The sequence below is a fragment of the Ambystoma mexicanum genome, chromosome 2p (assembly GCF_040938575.1).
Source record: "Ambystoma mexicanum isolate Mex_15411 chromosome 2p, UKY_AmexF1_1, whole genome shotgun sequence".
NCBI lineage: Eukaryota > Metazoa > Chordata > Amphibia > Caudata > Ambystomatidae > Ambystoma > Ambystoma mexicanum.
In genome coordinates, this window is record NC_090923.1 from 448,030,872 (window position 1) to 448,056,123 (window position 25,252).

Consider the following 25,252-nt stretch of genomic DNA (forward strand, 5'->3'; position numbering starts at 1 on the left):
AGCAGATACAAGCATCAGAAATACGATTACGGTGAGTAATGTATTATATATTTCTGATGTTTGTCAATCTGCTTAGAATCACATGCTGTGCATAGTCTGACATCCAGTGGTAACCGCGGAGTATTGCATCTTGTCTTTCGAGAATCGAAAGGGGACGTCGACATGGGCATGCCTGTAACACTATCCCTACGTGACGTGTAGTGTACCCATGATCCCTCACGCGTCGAGGTCCCTTAGATAGATAGTTTCCACCTAGATAACTGGTTGCCCTTATGCAGAGTTCGCAAAGAACATTGCTATTGTCCAACGACCTTTGGTCAAATTAGTCTATAAATGATCCCTGTCCCTAGCCCCCTTAGGCAAAACACTGGAGCCAGGCCACGATCCCCCACATGGACCTTAAGGGCCTCCCCATCTCATCTGAGACCCACTTGGAGTCAGACCTGGCGCCTGTGGCGCCAGGCTCATACATGATGCAGAAGACAGACTTGGAACTGGACTTGGTAATGTACTTTGGGCAATATGGATGCCCCCAAAAATCAGTTCCATGAACTGAGTTATGCGGTCTAGCTTTTTGGGTGTGGTTCGACCTAGGGATACCTGGGATACCTGAAGGCTATATAAACCCCCCCCCCTGGGCAGAGAAACACGCTTTGCATTACTCTGCGCCTGCAGCGTGACACTCGCCGTGTTCGGATCAGTCTCCTGAAGGCCTTCGCCTTTCCTCCGCATCCCGCGTACCTGAAAGAAGAAGAACAACATTAACATCACACTTACCAAGGAGAATTCTGCTTCCATCCATCGTTCCTCGGGTCCGGTGGACAGCATTTCGGCGGCGTCATCTCCATTCCGGAGCCCTGCATCCTGGGAAGAAAAGGAACGAAGGGAAAAGACATTAGTAAGCATTCTCGTATCCCGATTTCCTAAAACAGCAAGAAGAGTCAAACGCTTACCTGGACTCGAGTCGCTCATGGTAACATCAGCTCTAGAGCACGCCATCGACCTACAAAGCGAAAAGACAACACACATTAGTACATAAAGGACAAGAAGGTGCTGCACATTGTGCTTTACTCACTGCACCCTATTCTCTCAGCCGGCAGCCATACTGGGACATTGCAGCGACCTGCAAGGGACAACGAGAGACATAGATCAGCATAAGAAAAAGCGAACAGCGTGCACACCGCGCTTTCACTCACCGTTCAGCGCTCGGCCTCCCTAAGCCACCAGCTTCTGCACGTCTTCACAGTAGATGGAATACCTTCTCCTGAGTCTCTTGGGCTTCATGAGCTTCCATTCCTAAATGTCCCACGCATAGATGCTTTCGCAAAACAACTAGCATGCGCATTGAGCTTAATGCTCGTGTTGCTCTGCATCATTTCCTTCATCCTCCTCATCTCAGCATTTCAGTGGTTATGGGAATTGAAATCCTCTGAATTTAAGTGATGCACAGCACTCTCATTGATGTTATATGAAGGCTCAGCTTTAGATGAAGGATCAGCTCTACATGAATTGGGATTAGACCTGAAAAAGGTTTCGCTGTTTTTCCCAAAGGGGGTGGGAACAGCCACATGGCAATAGGCCATCAGGCATTGCGTACAAGGGGGTCTTTCTCATAAACAAACTGGGGATGCCATGTCTCATCCAGTGAAGTCATGTCATCCCCTGGTAGTTGTCTCCTCCCATGCGATCCTTCTCTCATATAGCTGCCCCCAGGGTCAGGATCAGGTAGCGGCTGCCGTCCCCTGGCGACATGGGAGGAGATTACTGCTGGGGGATCCTCCTTGGGGGCGATTGTTACCACCTCCTGGAGGTTACCGCTGGGGGAATTATGTGATGACTCCATTGAATTAATCGCATAATCCATCTCAGAAAGGCTGGTCTGCTAAGCAGAACTATCATTCATAAAAGGTTTGTGATTTTATTGTTGAAATAACGGTGACGTAAACAATAACATGCCTTTTACATTGCCCATTCTAAAAATACCTTTTTTCGGAGCGACACCCCCCACTCTCCCCTTACCTCTTTTAAACTCTCCTTGTCTCCCTCCTCTTTACCCCAATGTTAACTGAGATCTTTTTTTTTTGTTTGTTTTTTACACCTAAAACTCACCCCTATCATTACACTTTCTTGCCTTTATTTCGATATTTTTTCTGCTGGTCTGTATTTTTTTACCCACACTATTATAGCAATATTTTTTCATCTTTGTAAATTCAGTCGATATCATTTCCTGCAATATTATCACTGGATACCTCCTAAAACCCTATGCCAAAAGCATAGTGTATACACGTGCACCGCTGCACCAGTCTCCAGACAAAGCTGCAGCACCTTGTAATTTTAGCTGTGATCATGGTGGAGAAATTATAGTTTTTGTATATAGGAGAGATGATTTTATCAAGTTTATCTGTTTGTGCTCATAACCTTTAACCCTATCCACCTGTATACATTATAGATCGGACTGGCAACAACTGAGGCTGATAAATATAAATCAACTGCAGGTCTCTGGGTGCGGAATATCTGAAAGTAATGTGTAAGAATTACAGTACTGCATTAGGATACATTAGAATTGGCACATAATGTACACAGGGAATGGCCTAAATCTCTTGGACAAGCCTCCTAGTCAAATCCACCCTTGTGCCCTTGGTCATACAGAGGACCCAGTCACATAGTATTCATACAGCCAATCCCGTAGAAGCCTCCATGGATGGCATGAAGCAGACTTCAAGGATAAGGGCCCTACAAAGGCCATCTGCAATATTGGAATGGTGGCTCAATGTTCTTGTGCAGTGCATGTTACTGGTCTTCCTGTGCAGGTGATTTAACCCTCGGGCCTTGACGGATGAGTGCAGTGCCCCGACTTGGGTCAAAGGACAGAGATAGAAGGTTATGGCTCTTCGCCTCGGGGTTCAGTGGCGAGTCTGGCTTAATTTACCAAACTGTGCCTGTGCAGTGTGATCCCTTCCCGCCCCCATGAGCCTAGGTTGTAATGGATGCCATGCACAACGGCAGAATGGGAGTTTCTATAAAACCTCCTTATTCAGTTCCCTGAATCTTAGTTTACACAGTGCCCTGTGTGAGGCCTTGCTTGATGGCAATGCCTTTCATTTTCACCTTTGGGTTTCCCACAGCAGCCTTGGCTTCCCATTCCATTAGCATACCCATCAGACGAACACCTTTTTCGAAAGCTTCACAAATTCATGATTTTCTCTTCAATCCGGTCCTATTTTATGCATTAGTTATCCGGCTTCTTCACCTAGATCACCTGCACCTTTGCCTAGCTATCGGCAGATGCCTCCCCATGCCGCCACTAATGTTTGTGTCCATGTCTGCTGCCACATGCTGATTGGTGGTTCTGGGTACCGTGGCCATGCTCTTCAGTTGCCCCCGTTCTGACAATGGCCCAGTTCTGCCATCATTGGAAGCTTGTCTGTTGCCATTGGCACCTGCAGTATAATTTTCCTCTATTCCACTGGCACCTAAAATAGACTCCAAGGAGTCAAAGGTGTAACACAGCCATAGTCATCAGCCCAGGATCATTGTCAGAGATCTAAGGGTGTCATGGAGTTGCTGCGGTTTAACACCCCTGTGACAACCTCAGTGGAGACGTGAGGCCAGGTCTCCAGCATGGCAGCCAAGTCTCTGCAGATAACTGCTTTACCTATCAGGGCTGAGGTTTTGAAAGAAGATTAAAAAATGAGTGTGGTAAATGTTTTAAAAGCCATCCATTTTATCCACTTTGGAACTGAAACATGTGTGATGTCAAATCTGTCTGTACAGTCCTAGCTGTTGGTAGCTGCGGTGGTCTGGGACATAGGTGAGTCTTACTCAGTCTTCTCCTCTCTGCAAGGAGAAGAACTATCTGGAGTCCTTGAATAAGAATTTGCCACAAATTATAACTTGATTTGCGTCAGACCAATTTTTTATTTTTTAAATGTGTTTATTTTAAACCAAGGCAGGACAAATTACAAACAGCATTGCATGAGGATTTCACTCTTTTGACAGTTCACTTTAGTTTAAACTCCTCCCCCCCTCTCTCCCTTCGATTCCCCAGACACCTGCCCCCGGTTCCCTCGCTCAGTGGGCTCGGCCGCTGCCCTCGCCACTCACGTGGGCTCCCTATCCTTCAGGGCCCATCGAGTGTTGAGCGGTTTAAATGTTAAGGCGGGGAATCGCTGGTCATAGTCCAGCACTGGTGCCCAGACATTCTGGAAGCGGTGCAGGACCACCACCCTTGCCGCGGTCACTTTTTCCGCGATCAGAATGTCCCATAATTTTCCCCACCAGTGGGGCCATGCATGGGCCGTCCGGGGACTTCCAGAAGCGGGCTAGCCCAGTTTTACCTTCCAGGAGGCATTGCGTTACCAATTTCGCTCTGTTTCTGGAGCGAGGGGGTATACCCCGGGGGTCGGGACCCCCAGAAGGACAGTTTCAGGTTCCAGGGGAAGTGTCATCCCGGTAATTTGTTCGATCGTCGCCAGGCATCGTTCCCAGAATTGCCGGATCTTTGGGCAGGTCCACCGCATGTAGAAGAAGGAGCCAGGCTGGGGGCATCCTCCACCAGGAGTGGTTCACCCGTGGGATCATGTGGTGTAGTCTAATGGGGGGGAGGGGAGTAGTACCATCGCAAAATGAGCTTGTATGCGCATTCTTTATTGGTAACGCAGGTCGATGAGGAGTTGGTACGTGTGCAGATGTCCACCCAGGTCTGGTCGTCAATCGTGTGGCCCAGGTCTGCCTCCCATTGGGCCATGCATCGCGATCTTGCGGTTAGGAAGGTTCCCAAGGAAGCGTCTATACAGGGTTGAGGTCCTGCCCCGGGCTGGTAAGTCCTTAAGCATCAGTTCATGGGGAATAAGGGGGCGAGTGGCAGCCTGGAGGGTGTGGGGATGTGAGCACCAGTGCCGGAGCTGGCAGTAGGTAAATCTGTCACTTTCCTGGAGTTGGAACAACGCCTTACATTGTTCGAAGGTGCAGGGGGTGTTCCCAGCGTATAGTTGATCCAGGGACTCGAGGCCGCCGTCAATCCAGTTCTGAAAGTTATGGGGGTGAGTCCCCGGCGAGAAGTTTGGGTTGTGAAAGATTGGAGAGAGAGGGCTTTGTCCTCTTGGGCTTCCCTTTTGTTTCAGTGCCCAATCCCAGGAGCTTGGCGTGTGTTTGGTTGTTAGTAAGAGGTTGTTCCAGTGTTCTCTCAGGGAGGGCTGGATGTGTGGGAGGAATCGCAGGGGGAGTGGTAGTTGTACTTGCTCCAGTTCTACCCATCTAGGGCGGTCTGTGATTATTTGCCAGGCGCGGATGTGTGCTAGCTGTGCTGCCACCCTGTAGGCCTGAAGGTCAGGGACCCCCAGTCTCCCCAGTCTAGAGCTGCCAGTCAGAGTTTTGTGGGGGATTCTGGCCTTCTTGCCTCTCCATATGAACTTTAGCATTTTTTTCTGCAGATCCTGGAGAGCTGAATTTGGGATGGCTACTGCGAGGGAGGAGCAAGCGTAGAGGAATCTCGGAAGCAGGTTCATTTTGGCAGCTGTAATCCGTCCCATTAGTGAGATTTCCTGAGTGGCCCAATGCTTCAGATCCCCTTCCAGTTCCCCGAATAATCTGGGGAAGTTTGCCTGGTATGTGTCTCATGGCTGTGCCGTGATGTGAACTCCCAGGTAGGGGATGGATTGTTTCTTCCATGTGATCGGGCACAGCCTGGACAGCGCCTCTTGTTCCTCCTTTTGGAGGCAGATGCCTAAGGCCTCTGATTTAGAGAACTTGACAGCGAAAACCGGTGACCTTCCCGAAGTTAGATATTTCCGCCAGGGTGTGTTTTGCTGAGATGTTGGGTTCTGAGAGCGTCAGTAGGACGTCGTCGGCTTATAACGCGATTTTGTGTTGGGATGGCCCTACTTGGGGACCCTTGATGAGCTTGTTCCGTCTGATTCTTTGGGAAAAGGGTTCCATTGTTAGCGCGAAGAGAAGGGGTGATAGCAAGCAGCCCTGCCTCGTCCCATAGGTCATGGGAATCGGGGTTGATAAGGAACCATTGATCCTCAGGAGGGTTTTGGGGGATTTATAGTTGGCCATTATCATAGATTGGAAAGATGGACCAAAACCAAAGGCCTTAGAGTGAGCTTCATGAATGACCAGTCTACCCTGTCGAATGCTTTGGTAGCATCTATTAGTTGCATCGGTGGGCAATGTCAACCAGGTTCAGGGTTCTCCTGATATTGTTCCCCACCGCTCTGTTCAGGATGAAGCCCGTTTGATCGGGGTGAATTATGGTCGCGAGAATGTGTGACAGCCGATTGGCCAGGATCTTGGAGTAAAGGTTAGTGTCTATGTTCATCAGGGCAATTGGCCTGTATGAGGCTGGGTCTCTCGGGTATTTCCCTGGCTTGGGTAGGAGGATTGTAGTAGATTCCTGCATTGAGGGGGTCACCGAGCCTGTTTCTTTAAATGAGTTGAAGAGTGTCACCATGGGGGGCGGGGGGGAAATCAGTTGGGATTTGAATACTTTGTAGAATCTCGAGGAGAATCCGTCTGTTTTAAGGGATTTGATGGCTTCGTCGACCTCCTCGTCCGTAATCTGAGCCTCTAAGCTCTCTCTTGTTGTGGTGGGCAGGTGTGGCAGGGCTGTCCCCCGTAGGTATTCCTCCTGTTCGGACCGGTCTCGTGGGGGTGCGGTCATTACTTGGATGAGGTGGTCCATTGCCAGCTGTTGTTTCTCCAGCTCAGAGTAATGCATCCTCCCTTGTGGGACGCGGAGCCCCGTGATGGTATTGGTTCGCCTTGTTTTGGCCGGTTTGGCTACGAGTAATTTATTAGCTTTGTTCTTAGCGTAATACAATTGCCTAGTCTTGGCCATTAGTTGCGCAGTATGTTCAGCGTGGTGGGCCTCTAGTTTCTTTCTGGCTGTGCAGATGGCTCGTTGAGTCCTGGGGGACCACCCCTTCTTTTGGGCATCCTCTGCTGATTGCAGTTCCTCCTCGAGGGCTTGCCGGGTATGTCGGCGGTTCCGGTGGAATGCCACACCTTGTGCTATCAGGGCACCCCTGATCACTGCTTTCGTTGCATCCCAATTGTTTGCGGGGGAAGTGTCTGTGACCAGGTTTTCCTCGACGAAGTTTTTGATGGTGGTTGCGATCCTGTCCCTAATTGGCATGTCATTGAGGATCGGGTCGTAGAGCGACCATCTACGTGTGGAATCGGCTCTGGTGTCTTGGGTTCGGAGTTCCATGATTATTGGTGCATGGTCCAATAAGATTCTTGGGCCTATGGAGACTTTGTTGGCATATGCGAGGGTCTGGGGCGAAGTTAGGAGGAGGTCGATCCTCGAAGGTTCGGTGGACATGGGAGAAGGAGAAGTCCCTCTCGGTAGGGTGGAGCACCCGCCACAAGTCCACCTCTTCCATGGTTCTGAATAGGCATAGGAGGCTAAGGGCTTGCGTGAAATCTCCCGAGTTGGGGGGGTGGGATTTATCTTTGGTGGGGTCCGGCACTCAGTTGAAGTACCTCCCCCCCCATTACTGTCTGGCCTTCCGTGAAGCCCGAGAAGGAGGCGCCCAGAGAGTCATAGAAGCTTGCTTGTCCCGAATTGGGAGCATATACTGAGATGAAGGTGTAGAGATCAACCAGTAAGAGGCATTTAACTGTCACGAAGCGGCCCTCTGGGCACGATATTGAGTCCAAGGTCTGGGGATTTAGGTCTTTCTTGAAAAGGATCGCCGTGCCCCCCTTCTTAGATCCTCCCGAGGTGTAGAATTGATGTGGGTATAGGCGGGATCGTAGGCGCCCAAAGTCTGCTGGGAGGAGGTGAGTTTCTTGGAGCATCGCCACCCCGGCCTCTTCGTCTTGTAATTTCTGTAGGATCGACTTGCGTTTAGAGGGGGAGTTCAGCCCATTAACATTTAGCGAGAGGCACTGTAATGTTTGGTGCTCATGAGCTAGAGACCCCGCTGTGAGATGTTCAGGTGGAAGGGGTTGGAAGAGAGACATTTAGTCGCTGTCATAGGTGAGGGTTAAGTGCATGTTGACCTGCTCTTGGGGTTTTAACAGGGGCCCCCAACAGGGGGCCAACTTTTTAACTGGCGGGGTGGTCGGCATTGTGAGTGCGGCCAGACCCTTGGCCAACTGGGCCAATTGAAACATTGGGATAACTTGGCTTTCCAAGGACATAGAGGTGGAGCGAACCTTGGAATGGGCATGGACCGTGGGTGAGGCCCGCCGTGTTGGGTAGAAATAATCATCGGCTAAGTCGGAAATAGCAAATCCCTGCAGAAGAAGGCTGGGCGCCTAGACCGAGGATGCGTCAATGGTTCATGTGATGTGGCCTAGTTAATGTTTATCTCCTCCTGTTGTTTCGGGAAGCTCTGGACCATGAGGACCGTCTAGGTTGCGGAGAGGGGACGGACTCCGGGTTCCCTGCCGCTTCTGAACTCGCTGAGGTGGCCTCTTTGGGGGAAGATGAGTGCATGATCTTGCTGGAATCTTCCAGGTGGCTAATTCTCCGCAGGGTACCGTTATATGAAACTTGCAGGGCTGTTGGAAAAAGCCACCTATACTGGACCTGATGCTCTTGAAGGAAGAGGGCTAAGGGACGAAGTGCTTTTCTCCTCTGAAGAGTTAAAAGCGAGAGATCTTGGTAAATCTGGAGAGGCAAGCCCTGAAATGTGATCTCATCTTTGGAGCGGCTGATGGCAGAGATGGCCTCTTTCGTGGAAAAGAAATGGACCCTGATGATAACATCTGGAGGGAGGTCCGAGTCAACCCCCCCCGACGCGGGCACAGTCTGTGGGTGCAGTCTAGCAATAATGGGGATTTGTTCAGGTCTGTGGGAAGGGTTCGGAAGAAGTCCTCCATATATTCCGACAGTTTTTTGTCCGGGACCGTAGATGGAATACCCCGGATCCGCAGATTGTTGCGGCGGGCCCTGTTTTCCAAATCTTCTTGCTTGAACTCAAGGAGTTCACACTTGTCTTGAAGGGCCCTCACTGCTTGTTGGATCTCACCCAGCGTAGTTGCCTGGTCCTGGGAGCGGTCCTCGAACTCCCCCAGCCTCTGCTCCACCTAAGTTACTCTGTGGTCAGTTTGTTACAGTTTGGTGGAGAGTTCTGTCATGCAGGACCTGAATTCGGCTTTAATATCTGCCATGCTAGTAGGTCCCCTATGGTGGCCGGGGGATCGCCCTCCTCTTGGTGGACCTGTGCGGTGGGCCTGGCAAGGTCGGGTTTTTTTTCCCCCTTGTCCGGGGCTGTAAACATGGTGACTATGACCACGTTTTTGCTCACTTTTGTTTGTTTGGACATAGTGCCAGGTCGTGGGGCAGAAGATCTGTCAGGGGAGCCGCTTTGTGTTACACTTAGGAGGTGCCGTTTTGAGCAAGAGCGAGTTGGTTCTGGAGTCTGCTGGCGTGGGTCTCCTGGGAGTAGGAGGCGGGATCTGAGTGGAGAGGTGGGCCGGGGCGCCCCAGGAAGTAGGAAGCCGGGGGAAAGCTGCTTTTTAGGAAAGGTGTGGGCTTGGCGCCTCCTTCCTGGAGGGGGGGGGCAGGGGCACTCGATGTAGCTGCTGGCCTTGGTGCACGGCCCGCCTGGACTGAGGATTGTGAGCTCCTCTACCGGTCTGGGGGCTAGAGCGGTTATCCGGTGGCCCAGAATGCAATTAGTGTGGGATGGCTGCAGATTCCTGCCGAAATGAAGGTGCTGGTTAGGGGGCCTTGGTCTCAGATGAGGGTGTAGCAGGGGCTTCGCTGCTCATCAGAGGGAGCTCCCCCTGGTTATGGTGAGTAGTGTGTGGGCGTCACGGTCCATTTCCCCACACATCAGGTGCAGTCCGACCTGCCCAGGACTTTGACTTCCATGAGGGCCTTTAAGGCCCCAAAGACTCTCTCAAGGGCCTCCTGGACTTGGTCCTGGCGTCGTTGGCGCCAGGCTCATGCTGCCATTACCAACATGGCAAGTTTCAAACAAGGTAAAGCACGTGTGGGCCAATCTGAGGCAGGCTGAAGGGACTACTTGCCTAGGGAACTATTTACTTGGGTGTGGTTGCTGGAACTACTTTACCTGGGAACTACTTTTCTGAAGCTATATAAACCACGCCCTTAGTACAGAACACGCTTCGCGTTATTCTGCACTCCTGCAGCGTAACGCTCACTGTCTTTTTACCTTCAGGCAAGTCAGCTACAGCGCCAGCCCAGTTCCTTCTCGAGCAACCTGCAAAGGAAGAAAAGGCACCAGGTTAGCCGCGCTGACCAAGGATCCACACCGCTGGCAGTTCTTTTGCACTGCCCACGACGCGTGAGCCGCGATCTCCCCTGGTGGGGGCCCAAGCCAGGTGTGAACAGGCCCCCACCTCACGCCCCCCAGCAGGCCCTACCTGTGCGTGCGCCGACCGCGCCGCCTCCACTGCAGGTGCTGGTTCTCCATGCTGGAAGGGAGCCGAGTCCTGCGTTGGCCGTGAGCCGGCGCGGGGAAAGCTGTGAGGGTTTCTCCTCGCCCTGAAGTGCCGCACTGGCTCCGCTGCGTGCTGCAGTGAAGGTCGCCCTAAGAGGCAGTGTTACGCGGGGGTGATACGGGAGCACCACCCTCTCGGTTCAGGGTCTGGAATATAGCCGCTCGTCGCAGGAGAGCTCCGGTCCGCGTCTGCTGTAGGTGGGCGGTACACTCAGAGGGACTTCAAAGGGTTATGGGGATCCTCTGCACCGCCTCTGCAGCCTCTGTTCTCCAGCTGGCGGCGCGCCCGCCATCTTGGTTTTTGGCACTGTACCGTGCCATGGCTATTTCGATAATATTGCCAGGTCTAGTGAAAGTGTTAAGCTCTCAAACTCGGGCTGTGGGTGCCATAGTCGTTCCGACTGCCCTGGGTGTAAGCAGGGCCCCAGCTGAAGGTCGGGAAGCCGCATGTTTTTGCGTTTACCGCGGACCTCTCACGAGTGACCTCAGGGAAGCAGCCCCATTGATGGCGCTCCAAGCCACGCCCCTATCAGACCAATTTTGATGCCTTACTGGCTGGCTGCGGAAAGACACTGGTGAATTTGCGAAGAACCTACACGCTAACCGGAAGAAAAAAATTATTTTTGAGTCTAGCCGATGGCAGACATGTCTCCCTAAACATGGTAGAAAGAGACTCCAATCACATTGATACCGCAGCTGCAGGAATATTCGCAGGAGAGGACAGCAATGAACGTGCTTGGCTACACGCAAGTTCTTCCAAGCCCAACATATGGTCCTTGACATTCAATTCAGTGTTTTCATTTGACGGCAGATGAACAGATAATGGTGGTACAAGGAATAAAGTGATGACAAAGCCCTTAAGGGCCTTCACCAGGTCACGTACAACTGATTGCAATCCTTTGATTTCACAGCCTCCGGGGAGACAAAGCTGACTGGACGGCTCCAAAATGAACCCTGTAGGTAGCAGAGCAAGCACAGCATTCGGGTCTTTAGGCATTTCTCCATCAACCCAAAAGCTGTTTATGTGCTACTATTGCAGTTCATCTTACATCTGTTGGATGGTGGATCTCCCTAGACCATCAGGCATGGTCACCCACGACTGTCGGATTCTCTTGGTGGTGCTTGTGGATATCATTTTTCTCTGCCCCTCCAAACCCCCACTACCTCCTTTGTCTTTGATCGACAAACTGCTTACCACGCAAGGTATTGCGGTTTCTCACCAGAAATGTCAATGGGGTTCTCTCCAAGATGTGTTTGTGTTGAAAAAAAGACATTGAGGTTTCCAGTGCTTTCTCTTCAGAATAGTTATTCAGAAGGGTTAGCCCCAACACATTTTCCTTGGACCTTTTTCCAAAGTTAGTGAGTGTCGTTGTAGCCATCCTCAGAAAGTAAGGCAGACATATCTATCTGGACAATGGCTAGCTTGGAGCCTCCTGCTTGCAGGAGTCCCTTATGTCTCTTCCTTCCCTGCATGCTCTTTTATATTCGTGTGAATTTCTTCTTGTGAACTGTGAAGCTCAGACTCCCTGTCGCCACTTGAAACTCTTTGTCTATGGGACTCCGAGGGGGCATAGTTGTCCGTCCTCTTAAGAATACCATACTCTCGTTCTTGACGGAGCAGTTCTTTCCTCAGAGTGCTGGTGTTTGAAGGTTGTTACAGGGATTATGACCTGAATTTTAGCTGTGCCCCTTGATGTCCCCAAAATGTCACTGATTCAGCCTCACCTTGCTCATTGTTTGGGTCAGATGTCTCCACCCCAATCTTTCTAGGTTACTTTTTTTTCCCCCAATAGGTTGTAGAGAATCTTTCCTGGTGGAGTCAGATTGGCAATTCTGCTTTGGGTTAGTTTTCTTTTTTTGTTCTGACATGCTTAGTTTTCCATTGCTACTGTTTATTTGCAGCACGGTTGGGGAGCTAACCTAAATTTTCAGATCAGCGAGATCTGGAATAGGATGAAATTGATCCTTGTGCATCAACATGAGGGAACTGAAGCCCTTTCTACCTGGGGCTGCAAACTTTCCTACTGTAGCCGAGTGGGAAACTCATTTTGATCTACACTAGCGATCTTCTGTGTAAGCAGGAAGTCAAAGGCACAAAAAAAGGTGTAAGACATGCCTTATTTTATTAGTCCAAATATTTCAATGCTTAAACGTTTGGTAGTAAGTAACACTCCAAAAGGAGATATACTTGAAGTACTTTATAGGGTAAAGGGTAATTCAGTAATAGCAACTGAGATGCTGTTAGTGTAGCTTGCAGGTGTAAGACTTTGTAGAAAAGATGGGCTTTAGTGGAGGGATGAATATGGTGATATTTTAGGAGGACTACTGGGCTCTTCCATGATTGTTCAGGAGGGACTGTCCCTGCCTTGGGTATTACCAAATGTAGGCGGTGGTTTGCCTGGGCCAGAGCCAGACTGCAAGCTGGGTCTATTCTCTGTGGATTTTCTATGGTGCCCAGGCTGACAGGGCTGCTGCGGGCTACAACAATGCTGAATGAGTCCGGGGACAATGAAACGTGTGACTGCCATTTAAAAAAAAATGCTTTTGTCTTCCGTACTATCTAAAGCTGGCTTGCACAGTGATGGACTCAAACCTCAGTTGTATCTGCTTTAGTAATCTAAAGAACATACTCCAGTGGTCTCCATCAAATACCGGTATCAATTTACTTACACGTTTTGACAACAAAAAAAGTCTCTAAAATGAATACATGTGCGGATTGTGAAATGCAAGCGTCTGTGTAGTGAAATTAAGTGCTTTGGTATAAACTTTAAGTGGGAATATCTCAAATGTAATCTCTTAATATTTTTTTCAGTGGCTTTCATTCACGCATCGCTGAGGCTTCGTAATTTAAAGAACAAACTGGAGAATAAAATGGAAGGCGTTGGCTTAAAGAAGACTCCTATGGGAATAGTTCTCGACGCTCTTGAGCAGCAGGAAGAAAACTTCAACAAACTGTCCGATTACCTCGCCAAAGTGAAGGAATAACTTATTCTCTGCAGCACAATACTTTCTGCAGCGTTACTACATTTTTCTTCTTTACCATTCACATATTTGTACAGAAATTCTAAGAAACCGATGTTAAAAATGGTTCTGGCCAAAAAAAGGGGACGCCAATCTGATGTTTACACTTACACCTCCGTTACAATTGAAAGAACTGTCTTTATGAAACAGTGTGCGCAATAGCCTGACTGCGTTTGCCATCTGTACTAGATTTCCCTTACGCTTCCGAGGGCTATTCATGTTTTCTCTCATACTTCAGCCGATCCTGGAATACCCCTAGTTAACACTGTACTGAGAACCAGCCATTTAGAATCTTTGTGTGATATTTTACCAAAGAGGGCTCCTTCATTTGAGCATATGTGTAGAACCTACCCTTTTGCAATACATACTTTTGGCAACGAGTGGACCATGGTGTTATAATATCTAAGAGTATTGATGCGATTACGTGAACATTATTCTTCTTTGAAATTTCCAGGTAGTCGCCACATTTTATCAATATTTTAAACTGCCGTGTCTTTAAAACAACATATACTGCATCACAATTACATTTAAGGTCCACAGAAGATGTGTGCATTTTTCGAATATGAAACCATCGAGCAATTTTTCTCTTCCCTTTTTAACCCGGAAGTTTATCACATCTACCTAGCTAATATTGTGTGTAAAGTATAGTCAGGCTTTTAAAAATAATAAAGGCTTCTTGGTTTAAACTGGATTTCCAAGGTTCTGCCAAATGCAATAATTTTCCTACTTTTGTTTTTTGGCTGTTACAGAATGACGACTAACAATACCTTGGTGCTAGTCGAATATTTCTTGCACAGTGAATATATGTCCCACCACAGGACCGAAATATAAGTTTTCACTCCGTGAAATATTTTCAAACTGCAACTCCCATTTCTAAAATGTCTTTCCCCTGGTATTTATAACAAGTGTTCATGAATGAAAAATATATAATGGATCCAACAGAAACATTCTCCAAGGCAACAGAACCTTGGTTCCAGAGGGCTGTTCCCTTCCCCTGGATTATTTAAATGGGATGACAATGTCTCTGGTTCTAACGCTTGCCTTCCAATCTGGATTGCCTTAACATGTCTCTGCATTTTCTCCCGCGGCTCCACTCCTGCACGCCTGTTCGCCTTCAGGTTTCAGTAAGGGTAACACTGCTTCCTCCAGCTTCCAACCGCCCAGGAATCGTCTCGTGGTTCCTGGCGTTTCTGTGGCCCTGCTTGCTCTTGCAAAGATTCTCGCCTATAAGGGAGAGCTTCAGGCTTTGGAGAGAAAGACTTGCCTTTTCTTTATTAATTGTGTCGCCGACCCCACCAGGCACCCCGCAAGCATCACCCTTGCACCCAAGGTGAGAGGCTGATGAAAGTTGCAAAAGGGTGCCTGGCAGGGGCTCGACACCTTTGTTAAGAGGCTACACTTACATGAATGCCGCCTTTTAAGCCACGCAGCTTTCGCAAAATTGAGCCGGGGCTCTTCCAGGAGGTGTGGCCAAAAAGGGTCATGGCCCAACAGGCGGCATTCAGGCCCTGTAAATGTTGTTTCTTAATTACTGCGCCGGCCAGGCCACGCCCCTTTTCAGACAAGTCTCCATGAGAACCCCGGCTCGTTTGTGCATGCCACTTATAAATTAAAATGAAACTGAACACACTAGGATAATGCCTCTGAGAAACCTTTGCTAGGTATATAATGCATGTTTCTGGAATAGACATAGCTTCTTTCACGAATGGTGGTCTTGAAGGCAGCGACACACCTGAAATGAGCGGTCCCTTTTCTTTTGCATGGAAAGGCATTTTTTCTAGAAACCCATGCAATCAGTTAACATTTGTACTGTGCCACAGACCATGATTCTGAAAAATTGCTGTGAGCTTGGATAAACCCATATCGGCTCGATTAGCTTATCTTTGTGACAGCACATTACATATCGTGCTCACTGGCAACAGCATATCTTTAATGTGCAAATGCAAAATGACGAATCAATGAGTACGTGCAATACGAAAAAAACAGATGAAACTATTATAGGTTTTTTTTATCCATAAAAAACAATACAAATATTCAAAATATTCAGTACTGGGGGCAAGGGTCAGTATAATCACAAATTGCAGTATGATAAAAAAGACTATACGATTGGAAACATACTGTGTTAGAAGTATTATATTAAAAACCAACAACATTCTTTTTTGTGGCATTTCCTACATGCTGTTCTCTGAGTAATTTCTATGAAGTCACAACCAGCACAGCGGAAAAGTGGACGACTGCACCATCTTGTTCATCAGCTGTGTTTTACTTTGAAAACCTTTTTAGGATAATGTGCTGGGAACTAGAAAGCTATAGCTCGTTTGATTTCGGAGCACGCTAAGAATGTTTTTTTTCAATATTTTACATTTTTCTACATTTACTTTTTTGAGCTTGCGGTTATTTCATTCCAGATGCCGAGTATATTGTGTTTAATGATGGTCTGAAATGAATCTCCATGACAAGCATTTAACAGACAGTGTACATTACAATATACAGTCTATAATGGTAATACATTCGGAACGCGTAAGCTTCTTCTTACCCAATGCCCTAGATTGGATAAGAAACGCTATGAATGTATTGGTTCCTTTGTACATAACGTTCAAACATTGAAAACTCCTGTTATCTGGTGCAGATGCTTGTTCAGCAACACAATTCCTATGATTATTGCTGTGAAAAATCTGTGGGAACCTGCGTTGGCATTGATAACTGCCTCGAGCTAGTTGGTAGACTGTATTTAATAGATATGAATTGTAATTGTGAAAAGTATTTTACTGAAACATGCTAATAAAGAATTTAAAGTCAGTATTCAGGGTAAAGAAGATCTAAGATACCCGCCCTTCAAGTATGTTTCTTATGTATTGAGACAACACTTGGAAACAGGTGATTTATGATTTTTTGTTAGTTAAAGGAAAAAGGAAAATATTCTGGCACATGTTAACTGTTGAGGTGTAAAACTCTTGAGAATCTTTGATGCTTATGATAATTTAAATTAATTGCCCAATCTGTGGGATCGTGGTGGGACCGATTTACAAAGAAGTTGCCAGAAGTAATTCTGAGCTGGACAGATACTGTGTGATTCGCAAATAAATTACAGGTAGTAAATGTTCCCCTAACCTACTCGTCTCTGTTCAGGAGTATGCCTATACGAAGTCAGAGTTAGTCCTGGTAACTTAAGTTTCTCTCAAGGAGTACGTCCAGTGTAATTCAGATGTAGTAACATTGACTGTCAAATTATGTATTTGAGTACATCTCTGTTTTTACAGGACTTCAATAGCTTGCTCATTAGCTGTAGAACCAATGATTTTATATGGCAAACTGAACTTCTCTGGTTTTAGCGATAAAACTGACTGTTATCAAAACGTACAAATAAAGATGCTGACCGCAACACATGTGTTAGTCCAACTTATTTGTCACAAAATATTTTCAATACAATCACCTCAATTCTGAGAAACTTTGATCCTGCAGGAGTGCCTGGAGACAATGTGAATGGCAGTGTAGTGCGTTATAAATTCCAGTAACGTAACATACTCTTATCTATCATCCCAACTTTCTCCATGCTTGTGGGAGTTCCCACTTGCAGGGAGAGAAGAGTATTTTGGTGCATAGCAAAAACATTCCGAGGAGTTGATTGATTATGCATGTAGCCCCGTCCACACAGGCACCGCCCCAGCCAACCCAATCCTTTACCTGACACTGTATAGGACAGAGCTTGCGTGCTGTGATCTTTGTGCTCCTTTTCTGTTTTTCCTTCCCTCTCCTTATTTTTAGTTTGTAGTTCCATATGCCTTCCTCTGCCCCCGGCGGCGCTTCAAGATCTCCACCAAGGGGTCTGATATGGATGCATATGCTCATGAATATTCCCGTCCGGCTGATAATCCTCTGTAAAAGAAAAGACCGTTTCACTTTCGCTTTAAAACTGTATTTCGAATGGATTGTGTGCTCCCATGCAATTCCTCATCTTTGATATCTCTAATATCCAGTTTCAGCCGCTTTGGAATTGTTTTTTTCGGCAGATGGCGCTGTGTGTTGCTACATTCGACTTGATGTCCCTTGAGGGCCTGAGTCTCGAGGACGATGTCATGGAAGGCATATATAGCACGCATAGTGCCCGTTGGCTTCAGTTCAGTTTTTCCGAGTAAGCTTATGCATCGAGAACTACGGCGAGCTTCAGTATTTCCTCGAGAAATATCCAAAAATGTTTTAGTCTTCGACACTGACTATCCCGAACACTGGGTTTAAAAAGTGTCAAGACTGCGATGTCAAGATGTTGCTGACCGATCCGCATTGAGTATGCTTGTGGTGTCTCGATGTGGAGCACAAGACCTCAGCCTGTTCAAAGTGTCAATCGATGACTCTAAAAGCTCTGAAGGAGCATAAGGGGAAATTGGTGGCAGGTAGATTCCCAAAGAAATCCCCATCAACTAGCCCATCGAAGAAACCTTCTGACGAAGCGAGAGGCAATTCTCCTTGAAGAAAGAAGGCAAAAAAGGTCCAGGTGAAGGAGTGGCTTCCACCACTCCTTGTTAAAGAGGCACCATAAATCACCTACTTATTGTCCTCGTCCGACTCCTCTCCTGAGAGCTATATCCTGTCCCACTAAGGCCTCCACTCCTGCTGAATGGGAAGCATTCAGGCAAGAATTGCAAGGAGGAGGAGGAGGAGGAGGAGGAGGAAGAGGAGAGGTTGCACAGGCTCGATCCACGAAGGGTTCTGAGCCCCTACATTTCAAGGTTGTCAAAACTTCATCTGGATGACCAACTATTCATAGGTTAGACGGCTCATAGACTGGGTCAGGCTATAACAAAGCAGACCATATCCAGATGGATTATTCTAGCTATTTCAGAATACTACAGGCTGGCATGCAAGGATCCTCCAGAAGGCTTGAGAGTCCATACTTCCTCTGCTCTACAAAGAAGTGTTCCTATTAAAACATTTCTGAGGTAGCTATGTGGTCTACAATACACACTTTCAGTAAGCATTACTGCCTTGATTCTACCCTCAGTTGGGATGGAAGATTTGGAAAAGCGGTCCTCCATTCTGTTCATGGAAACCATTGATGGCAAAATGTTTACTCCCTCCACCAAAACAAACACTGCTTTGGGAGTCTATCAAAGATGAGGAATACATGGGAGGACACAATCCATGATAAGAACAGGTTTCTTACCCCTGGGAACGTTCTTTCGACTGGATGTTCCTCCCACGTATTCCTCAAAGCCCACCCAGCCTACCCCTCAGTAGAATTTCGCATACTATTACAGCTTTCGCTCCTTCAGAGCCTAGCACGGTCAAACCTGTGTTGATGCAGGTAGTTCTACTTGAGAATGACATGAAAAAACAGAACTGAAGCCAACGGGCGCTGCGGGTGCTATATATGCCTTCGATGACATCCTTGAGACGGAGGCCCTTGAGGGACATCTAGCCGACTGCATCGAGGCACAGCGCCCTCTGCTGACATTTTTCCCCCGAAGCAGCTGAAGCTGGACATTGGAGATATCAAAGATGAGGAATATGTGGCAGGAACATCCAGTCGAAAGAAGGTTACATGGGGTAAGTAATTTGTTGTTCTCCTCCTCTAAACCAATCACTGTCCTCTGGGTCATACTGCCCCATCCAATGACAGTCCTCTCCCTAAGCCCCTCCTCTGGCAGTCATCTTCTGATTTTTACAGCACGCTTCAGTGTAGGCCTCAAGTTGCTCTCTGAACTATTTGTATGTCTTTTCCACAGAAAAAGTTCAATTTTGTTCTTTCAAAAGCCTGTATGCTCTTTTATTCATCTGCCGATAGCGGGGATCCATTGGCAGTGAAGTTCCGTGCCCCTCAACGGCAAAGATCATCAAAGATTCTTGAAGGCCATCTTGGGCCTGTTTTGTGCCCTCCCACCATGACGAAGGAGAAAGAGGGAAGGTCCCTCTTCAAGCCCTGCACCAAATGCGGGCTACTTAATGTGTTTGTGGAGGACAAGACACACGAACTATAGGGAGGTAGAGTGTGAGATATGGCTAGGTATTCCTATGGCCCGTCCCCTTTCCTCCATCCTGTGTAGGGATGTTCCTTGTGAGGGACATGAACGGAACCTCTTTTCCACCAGAAAGACATTTCCCCTTTAAATGTAGTGCCACGTGCGGCTCCCTTAACCCCACCCACCGGCGCCACACCTCAGTCCCCTTTTCTTCATCAACTGGAATGGACCGCTACCACCAGCACTTCTGGGTGAGGCTTCAAGCCTCGTAATTCCACACGCTTTCCCCGGCATCCTTTCTTTTACAGATTTGGGAAGACTGTCCACTGGTGCCCTAGTTTGTCCCCGGTGCATGTCTGCTTCGACAGGCTTTAACAGGTGCCCATCGTGCAACGGTTCCTTCCCCACAGCAGACCTGCACGCACTCTGTCGTCTTGGTGAAGACCGCAGATGGGACTGGTGTTCCGTGTGCAACGCTCTCACGCCCAGGCCGCTTAAACACTGGCCCGCGCTTTGGAGAGAGCTGTTCTACAAGACTCCTCCACAAAACATCAAGGACTACGTCTGGAGGAAGACAAAGAAGGTAGATGCCTTATTTTCCATAGCACCCCACAGAGGTGACTCCTTCCCGGGGAATCTCTCTGGTGGGAGAGGTCAACCGGCCCTCGCACCGGCTCAGGGAGCACCGAGGCTCACACAGCTACCGGCCTCACAGCCGAGGATTCCAAGCGCCCTACCAGTTCCACAGCCGAGGGCCTATGAGCTCTTCCACTGTTGGGACTCTCCCGAGGGGCCTTGCCCTGATACCGGGTCCTTACTTGAGGGGGCACCCATACACATGGCCAGCACTACCAGAAGGCCAAGGGCGCACAGCCTACCGGGTGTACACCTGAGGTGCAGGGTGGAGCAGAGCCGGTGCAGAAATGCTTTCAGGCAGAGCCCGGGAACACACCGGCTACAGGTTTGCATGCTTAAGACACAGACAAAATGGCAGCAACACGAGACAAGATGGCTGTCACTTCCGATCCTCAAAGGCGGGAACCTACACAGGCAGGCATATAGGCCCGTCAGCCAGGCGATTGACAGAGGAGAAGCTTTACTCCAAGGGCAGACTGGGTACCAATGACGGCAGTCACCTGGACCATGTCATACCCCAACATCTCGGGTTCCAGGTCCAGTGACCTCATGTACGGACAAAGGCTGGGGAGGCAGCAGACGTATTAACCACCACCACCACCTCTGATGCAAAATCGCACTCTGCCAGCTTGTGAGAACAGGTTTTTTTGACAAATTCATGTCTCATGTGGTCTCCATCCTCTAGGGCATTATGAAGGACATGTTGCCTCCGGCTTCGCCCGTGCAGCCCACCACAGTACAGCCCATGCTCCTGCCTCCAGCTCCACCTCTGCAGCAGCCCGTTCCAGAGGCTCCAGTAGCCCTGGTGCAGATGCAAACCCCCACACTGGAAGCACCTCTAAAGGATGCTGGTGTCACCCGTCCCGGGGCAGATGACCAGCAGGACACAGACGAGGAGGAGCAGGTCACACCTTCCTCGGCAAAAGCCTTCCATGGCAGGATTGCTGGCCTGTCGGAATACCTGAAGGCAGGAGTACTGGCGGAGGTCCTAAGCATCAGGGCGGAGGCAAGGTCTGGCATCATACTACAGAAGGATGTGCATGCCTTGGCCAAGAAGGGTGGCTCAAGCCACACGGCACGCAACCAGTTAACAAATTAACAAAAATCTGGATGCTAAGTTCAGACGAGCCGAGGGGGACAACATGCTACTCTTGACCCACCCGCAACCTCTTGTCATCTGTTATCGCTGCAGCATCCATGTAGGCCAAGCCCCAGGCCTCCTCATCTAGTACTGCCATGGTAGCCCTCTTGAACAAGGAAGAAAAGACTCTTGAATAATTCGGCAACAAGGTCTACTCTAATGCTGGTCTACACCTCAGGCAGGCCAACGAAGACGCCATCCAGGCTTTGGCTTATCAGCGCCTGTGGAGGGAAATTGCAGACTTACCTACCTGACATCCGTAAGGAGAAGCAAGCCTCATTCAAAGCAGGCCTAGCTGAGGCGAAAATTGTCGCACAGGATATTATGGAGGCCACGGTAGGCCACATCGACACGGCTAACAGAACGATCTGTCTCGCAGCGGACACAAGGCACACGTCCTGGCTAAAGGCTACCAAGTTCCCAGATGTCCAGGATAGAATCCTGGACCTTCCCTTTTGAAGGGGGTGAACCTTTCCACTCCACAACTGATGAAGAGCTGGACAAGAGAAAGAGCAAGCTCTCAGACTGCCAAGTCACTGACGATTTGTACCAAGCCAGCAGCGTGAAGCATTTCTCACAGGCACAGTCTTGCACAGACAAGGGGCAATCTTTTGGCGGTTTCCGCGGGTCCCAGGACAGCAAAGTCAGGCAGCCTGACGCATCTCCCAGTCAGCACTGGCGAAAACACCACAAAGCCTCAAATAAGTGTTTTTTTTTTTAGTTTTTTCTTTCCCCGTCCCCTTCCAACTGATCAGCCTCTGACCAGAAGTTTCAATGACAGTTCTTTTCAGTTCCACGGCACCCCAGTTGGGGGCAGGCTGGCTCTGCACAGCCAGGCTTGGCGGCAAAGTTCATGGACGCATGGGTCATCTGTTGTCCTGGGGCTTCCTGTTACCTCTTCCTTCTTCTCTCCCGAGTTCTTCCCCTAGATCAGACACCATCACTCCTAGCAGAGATTCGCTCCCTTTCAGAGAGTGAGGCGGTAGAGGAGGCCGCCCCAAGCAGGGGCACAGCTTTTACTCCTTCATCTTTACTATTTCAAAGAAGAACCAGGCGGGCCTGTGAGTGGTGTTGGATTTGTCTTCTCTGAATCTTTACCAACCCCTGCAGACGTTTAAGGTGGTGACGCCAGCGCTTATAGCCGAGACACTGTGTGGGGGAGACTGGATGTGCTCACTAGACCTGAAGAACACGTATCTACACATTCCTATTTCTCAGGTTCCAGGTCCTGGGCCTGCATTTCCAGTACAAGGTTCTGCCCTTTGTGTTAAATTCAGAGAATCTTCACGAGGCTCATGAATGCGGGGGCAGCTCTCCTCAGGTCAGAGGGGCAGCATGTCTATCTGTACCTTGATGACTGGTTAGTCAGGGCATAGTCTCCGGAGCAGGTTAGAGCCTCAGCAGACAGGCTCATTGTCACCCTATTTGACCTGGGGTTGTTAATCAACTACCAGAAATCTCATCTCACCCCTACACAGACACTAGTTTTTCTAGGCATGTTGTGGGACACACGGCAGCAGGGTATTCCCCACTGGGGCTATGGTTACAGCGATTCGGACTGCCGTCTCCCATTTCCGCAGCAGGTCAATCACCACGCCTGGTGGTATCAACACCTTCTGGGCATGCTGGCAGCATGCCTCCTGCCAGTCCCGTACACCAGACTGCATGAGGAGGCTTCAGTTGCATTTTGCGGAGTCCTGGTATCAGGAGTCGAGCCATCAGGGGGCCCATGTCCCATCCTGAAACATCTGGACCACGATCTCAAATGGTGGCAGTAGGAGGAGAACATCTTGGTTGGCAGGCCTATTCGTCCACCCCTCCCCCATAAGAGTAAACCATTACCACAGACTCCTCCCTCTTTGGGTGGGGAGCCACTCTGGTAACACACTCGGTGCATGGACCCTGGACCCAGGCCGACAGGCAGAATCACATCAACTGGCAGGAACTTATGGCAATCTGGTGGGCCGGGAGAAAGGACTTGAGGGCCAATCAAGGGCAGCTCTGTGTGCATTAAGACAGACAACACGACCTGCATGTACTATATCATCAAACGGTGGGCACCAGATCCCCGCCGCTGTGCTCGTTCACCCTGGAAATCTGGGAATGGGCTATCGGTCAGGAGGTGCGGATCTCCGTGGTTCACCTTCTGGGAGAATCCAACCTGGAAACAGACACTCAGTCGCCTGGCTGCTGACAATTACGAGTGGCACTTGAATGGAAGAGTAAGTGTTCAGCAGATGGGGCTGCCCCCACCACAGACCTTTTTGCGACGGTAAACAGACATGTCAGCAATTTGCGTCCTGGGGAGGAAGGGGATGCAACTCTCTAGGGGCCTTACACCAGAGGGGACAGGATGTGGACATATGCATTCCCACCCACAACGCTGGTTCACAAGGTGGTGGGCAGGATCAGGAACTTGAAGATAATCCGCTTCCCAGGCCTATGGTAGCAGAGGACCGTGTCCCCCGCAGAGCAGTACGCCGGCACCCAAGCATGCCTGAACCGGCCAAGATGTCGGGCCCCAACTCGTACGCCGCAGTGGGAGGCCGGCTGACGAGGTTCGTCGACGAGTGGAGAAAGATCACCGCTGACAGATGGGTGCTGGTTACTCTCGCCCAGGGGCACAGCTTGGAGTTCCAACGCGGGTGTCCTCGTATTCTGCCTATTCCCTGTCAGGAGCAGCACATCCTGCAGCTTCGGGAAGAGGTATTAGCCATGCTGCACAAAGTGGCGAAAGAGCTAGTTCCCCAAAGGCTCTGGGGCTCCGGAGTCTATTCTAGATACTTTCTAGTCAGAAAGAAGACTGGGGGCTGGAGCCCCATCCTGGACCTACAGCCTCTGAACAAATTCTTAAAGTCCCAAAAATTCAGGATGGTCACGTTGCAACACATGCTTGGCCAACTGGAGAAAGGAGACTTCTTACGTTGTTGGACCTGGACGATACCTGTTTCCACGTCCCCATTCACAAGCAACCTCGGAAATTCCTACGTTTCGCGGTGCAGGGCTAGCACTACCAGTTCAAGGCCCTACCCTTCCGCTTGACGTCTGCCCCAAGAGTGTTCATGAAATACCTGCCATCTACGTCTACAGGGCATACACGTATACTCGTACCTGGATGACTGACTGATACGCGCCCGCTCGTGGGAACTGGCTGACAGAAACACTGAGATGACCGTCCAACTATGGACGGATCTGGGATCCTCTGTCAACTATCCAAAGTCCTGCTTAATGCCATTGCAGAACGTGCTGTTCCTAGGCACCAGATTCAAAAAAAGTGTCTTGCCTGGCATCGCCTTCGCAGGAGAGGCTAGCAGCCATTCAAGGGAAGGTGCAATGACTCGTTGACGAAGACGGTCATGGTTCGGCCCATCAAGTCGTTACTGGGCATGATGTCATCCTGCATCTACCTCGTCTGTCTCAGCAGGTTTTAAATGTGACCCTCTTCCGGAATTCCTGGATGCCTGTTGGATACAGGTGTCTGGAAGCTTAACAGACAATACCTCTCGCAAGGAAGAGTTCTGGCGGGCGATAGAGTAGTGGGGTGTCCACTCGAACATCCCCCAAGGCATAGGATTTCAAAACCTCCCATACCAGGAGATGGTCACCACGGACGCCTCCCTGGAAGATTGGGGAGTGCACACCGGACATCTGCCAGTCACAGGCCTATGGCGTGCAGAGGACAAAGATCTGCATATCAACATCCTGGAGCTACAGTCTGTCTTCTGGCCCCTCAAATCATTCCTACCGTCTCTGAAAGGCAAGGTGGTGAGGATCGTCAAGGACAACACCACCACCACCATGTTATACATCAGGAAGCAAAGGGGCACTCTATCCCCGGCGCTCTCTAAGGATGCGCAAGGCTTGTGTGCCTGGGCCGTCGGACAGAGCATGTTCCGCGTCCCTCTTCACCTGGCAGGAGTCCAGAACACCATTGAAGACTCCCTCAGCAGGGAACTGCGCTCCTGCCACGAGTGGGAGCTTTGTCCGGATCAGGTGAACTGCCTGTTTATCAAATAGGGCAAACCCCTGATCGATCTGTTTGTGACGGTGGTGAACTCCAAATGCCAGAAGAT

The 25,252-nt window shown here is 49.4% G+C and overlaps 1 protein-coding gene across 1 annotated transcript in view; it reads left to right on the plus strand.

The window, feature by feature from the left end:
- ARL6IP5 (ARF like GTPase 6 interacting protein 5) overlaps nucleotides 1–16,827 on the plus strand; it is a 137,488-nt gene extending 120,661 nt beyond the window's left edge. Inside the window, exon 3 of the mRNA XM_069643809.1 lies at nucleotides 13,237–16,827. Coding sequence (XP_069499910.1) covers nucleotides 13,237–13,409 — 173 coding nt within the window. The 3' untranslated portion in view covers nucleotides 13,410–16,827. The remainder of the gene's footprint in view (nucleotides 1–13,236) is intronic.
- Nucleotides 16,828–25,252: the final 8,425 nt, after the last annotated feature.